Raw genomic sequence first — 2,610 nt, 5'->3', positions numbered from 1 at the left:
AGCCATGTGACCCCCAGGGAAGCCTCGAGGCTGGCCTAGCGAGTAGGAGCCCAGGAGGCTGCAGCCCACCTGGCTATGTCCTCAGTCTCCGCAGTCCAGAAGCTGAGGGCTAGGGCATCTCAGGGCAGCACCGTGGCCCAGGAACAGCCGGGAACCCCAAGGCTGCCTGCTCCGGCCCCGCCTGCACCCCTGACCTGGACTGGCCCTGTCCTGCTGCCCCGAGTGCCTCCAGCTCTCATGTCCTCCTCTGACCTTCCCTAGAGGGTACCCCAGAGGCCCACTCGAGTTCTGAGTACCCAGCCTGCCACACGTCCCCACCCGGAGCCCCCGCCTCTCCTGGCCCGTGGCCTGCACTGTCCAGGCGCTCAGTCTCTGTCCTCCAGAACGCGTCATCTTGCAAGGCCATGCTGCCTGGGAGCTGCTCAGTGCCCCCTTGTCCTGCTGCCAGCTTGCGGGTGCTGGCCGGGCTTGAAGCCCCTCCAACTCCCAGAACAGGCCGGGCCCACCCTCCTGTGGGGTGGGGCAGCGAGCAGACGAACTCCTGCTGTAAAGAGGAGTGTCCTGGGTGGGGATGGAAACCGGCTTTGGGGGTGCAGCCAGGGCAAAGGGAAGCCCGAGAGCAGAAGGGCCCAAGAGGAGGCCGTGGGCTGAGGCCTCGAGGGTTTCCGAGACAGACCCTCCTCAGGAAGCCCGCCCCTCTGTAGCCTCTGGGAACCCAGCCTGCGGTGGCGGTCCCTCAGCCACTCCTGGGGTGGGTCGGGGAGTGGAGGGCACCTTCCTCTGCCTTGGCCAGGGCCTTCTGCAGCTGCCCCAGGTGGCCCTGGGCCCGGGCACACATGTTCTCTGCCTCACTCAGCTGGGTGCCAGCCTGGCCACCCACACACAGGAGTCGTCCTGTCGTCCTGGCAGAACCGTGGAGGTTGGCGGGGTGGGAGAAAGGAGGAGCCCTCGGGAACAGGACACAACCACCTCTCGGGGAGGGAGAAGGCAGGAGGCAGCCAGGCCCCAGCTGGGCCCAGGGTTGGGTGCAGGGCGTGGCCACTGCCTCCTTCTCTGCGTGGTGTCTAAGGACCTTCATGGGTGGGGACATGGTGGGTGCTCAGAGGGCATGGCATGAACCACTGTGTGCCAGGACCAGGGCTGAGGTTCCGGGAGGCCCGTTTAGGCTGGGTCCCAGGTCCCGGCCATGTGCAGCACAGCCCTCTGTGGGGGTACGTGTAGACAGCAACACACATGGTCAGTTATGTGGGGGTGTGTGTAGACAGCAACATACACATTCTGGTGTGAGGGTGTGTGTAGACAGCAACATACATGTGCTGGTGTGGGGGTGCGTGTAGATGTGATGTGCACGTGCTGGCATGGGGGTGCATGTAGGCAGCGGCATGTACATGCTGGCATAGGGGGTGTGTAGGCAGTGGCTTGAATGTGCTGGTGTGGGGTGCGTGTAGATAGCGGCGCAGGTGCTGGCGTGGGGGTGCGTGTAGATAGCGGCGCAGGTGCTGGCGTGGGGTGCGTGTAGATAGCGGCGCAGGTGCTGGTGTGGGGTGCGTGTAGATAGCGGCGTGCACATGCTGGTGTGGATGCAGGGGGAGCTCAGACCCTGAGACTCTTGAGAACCCCCCAGCTCAGGGGCTCCCTGCCTCTCCCCTGCTTAGAACTGAGGCTCGTCTAGGCCGGACCCGGCCCCTCCCCAGCTCGGAATCCTCACAGGGACTTCACGGTGGCCGCGGGCTGCCGGAGTTACCCTCCCCAGACCAGCTGCACAGGTCGTGCTGGGAGGTGGGAGTGGACAGCCCGTAGGGTGCGGAGAGAGGGCGAGGAAGGGGGCGGTAGGTCCTCTCTGGCCCGAGGACTGCCCCGGGCGTCCCTGCGGAGCCCCAGCCAGGCCGAGGGCCCTCTGGCACAGGCACCCTACCTCCTCCTGCGTGGCCTCCTGGGCGGCCTCCACCTCGGCCGTCTGCCCCAGCAGCCTCAGCACCTCCTGCTGGCTCCGCCGCTGCCTCTGTGTCCCTCGGCCTCGCAGCTCCCTCAGCTCCACGCTCTTTCTCTGGCTCTCGGCCCGCAGGGTCCTCACCTGGGAGGAGCGCCAGGCCTGTGTGCTGTGCGACTCGGGCAGGTAACCCAGACAAGGCTGGTCGTGCCCTGCAGCCATCAGCCGTCCTGGGCACATGCCCCAGGTTGGCCGTGGGGACCTCGCGAGCTGAGGCTGTAGCAGATTCTCAGGGAAGGACGCTGCCTGCAGGAGCCCACCACCTCACTGCGAGCTCTCCCAGCAGCCGCAGGGCTCCACCCCCCGCTGAGGTGTATCCAAGTGGCTCTGACCCCTCCAGGCTGTGGGATGGTGGTCGTAAGCTCTGAGTCACCGTGTGGGCACCTGGCACCGGGGACCAGCCCACATGAGTGGGCCCGACTTGGTGCCGCCAGGAGCACGGCTGCGCAGCCATGGAGCGGGACGGCCGGTGCTGGCAGAGCGGCCCCTGCATACCTGGCTGCGCTCCTGACGGAGAGTGAGGGGAGGGCTCTGGACTGCGCCGTGGGGCGGGAGCTTCCTGTGTGGCTGCACGCCACTTAGCCTCTAAGCCGCAGTGCCCCCCCCCCACCCACTCTGGC

General features: G+C 66.8%; 1 protein-coding gene across 1 annotated transcript in view; it reads right to left on the bottom strand.

The window, feature by feature from the left end:
• The window catches only part of CROCC2 (ciliary rootlet coiled-coil, rootletin family member 2), a 62,032-nt gene that overhangs the window by 12,272 nt on the left and 47,150 nt on the right, over positions 1–2,610 (bottom strand). Inside the window, 4 exon segments of the mRNA XM_027766995.1 lie at positions 319–441; positions 773–864; positions 867–902; positions 1,756–2,074. Coding sequence (XP_027622796.1) covers positions 319–441; positions 773–864; positions 867–902; positions 1,756–2,074 — 570 coding nt within the window.

The sequence above is a fragment of the Tupaia chinensis genome, unplaced genomic scaffold, assembly GCF_000334495.1.
Source record: "Tupaia chinensis unplaced genomic scaffold, TupChi_1.0 Scaffold143823_1, whole genome shotgun sequence".
In the NCBI taxonomy this organism is placed as follows: Eukaryota; Metazoa; Chordata; class Mammalia; order Scandentia; family Tupaiidae; genus Tupaia; species Tupaia belangeri.
This window is presented reverse-complemented; position numbering and strand designations above follow the sequence as displayed.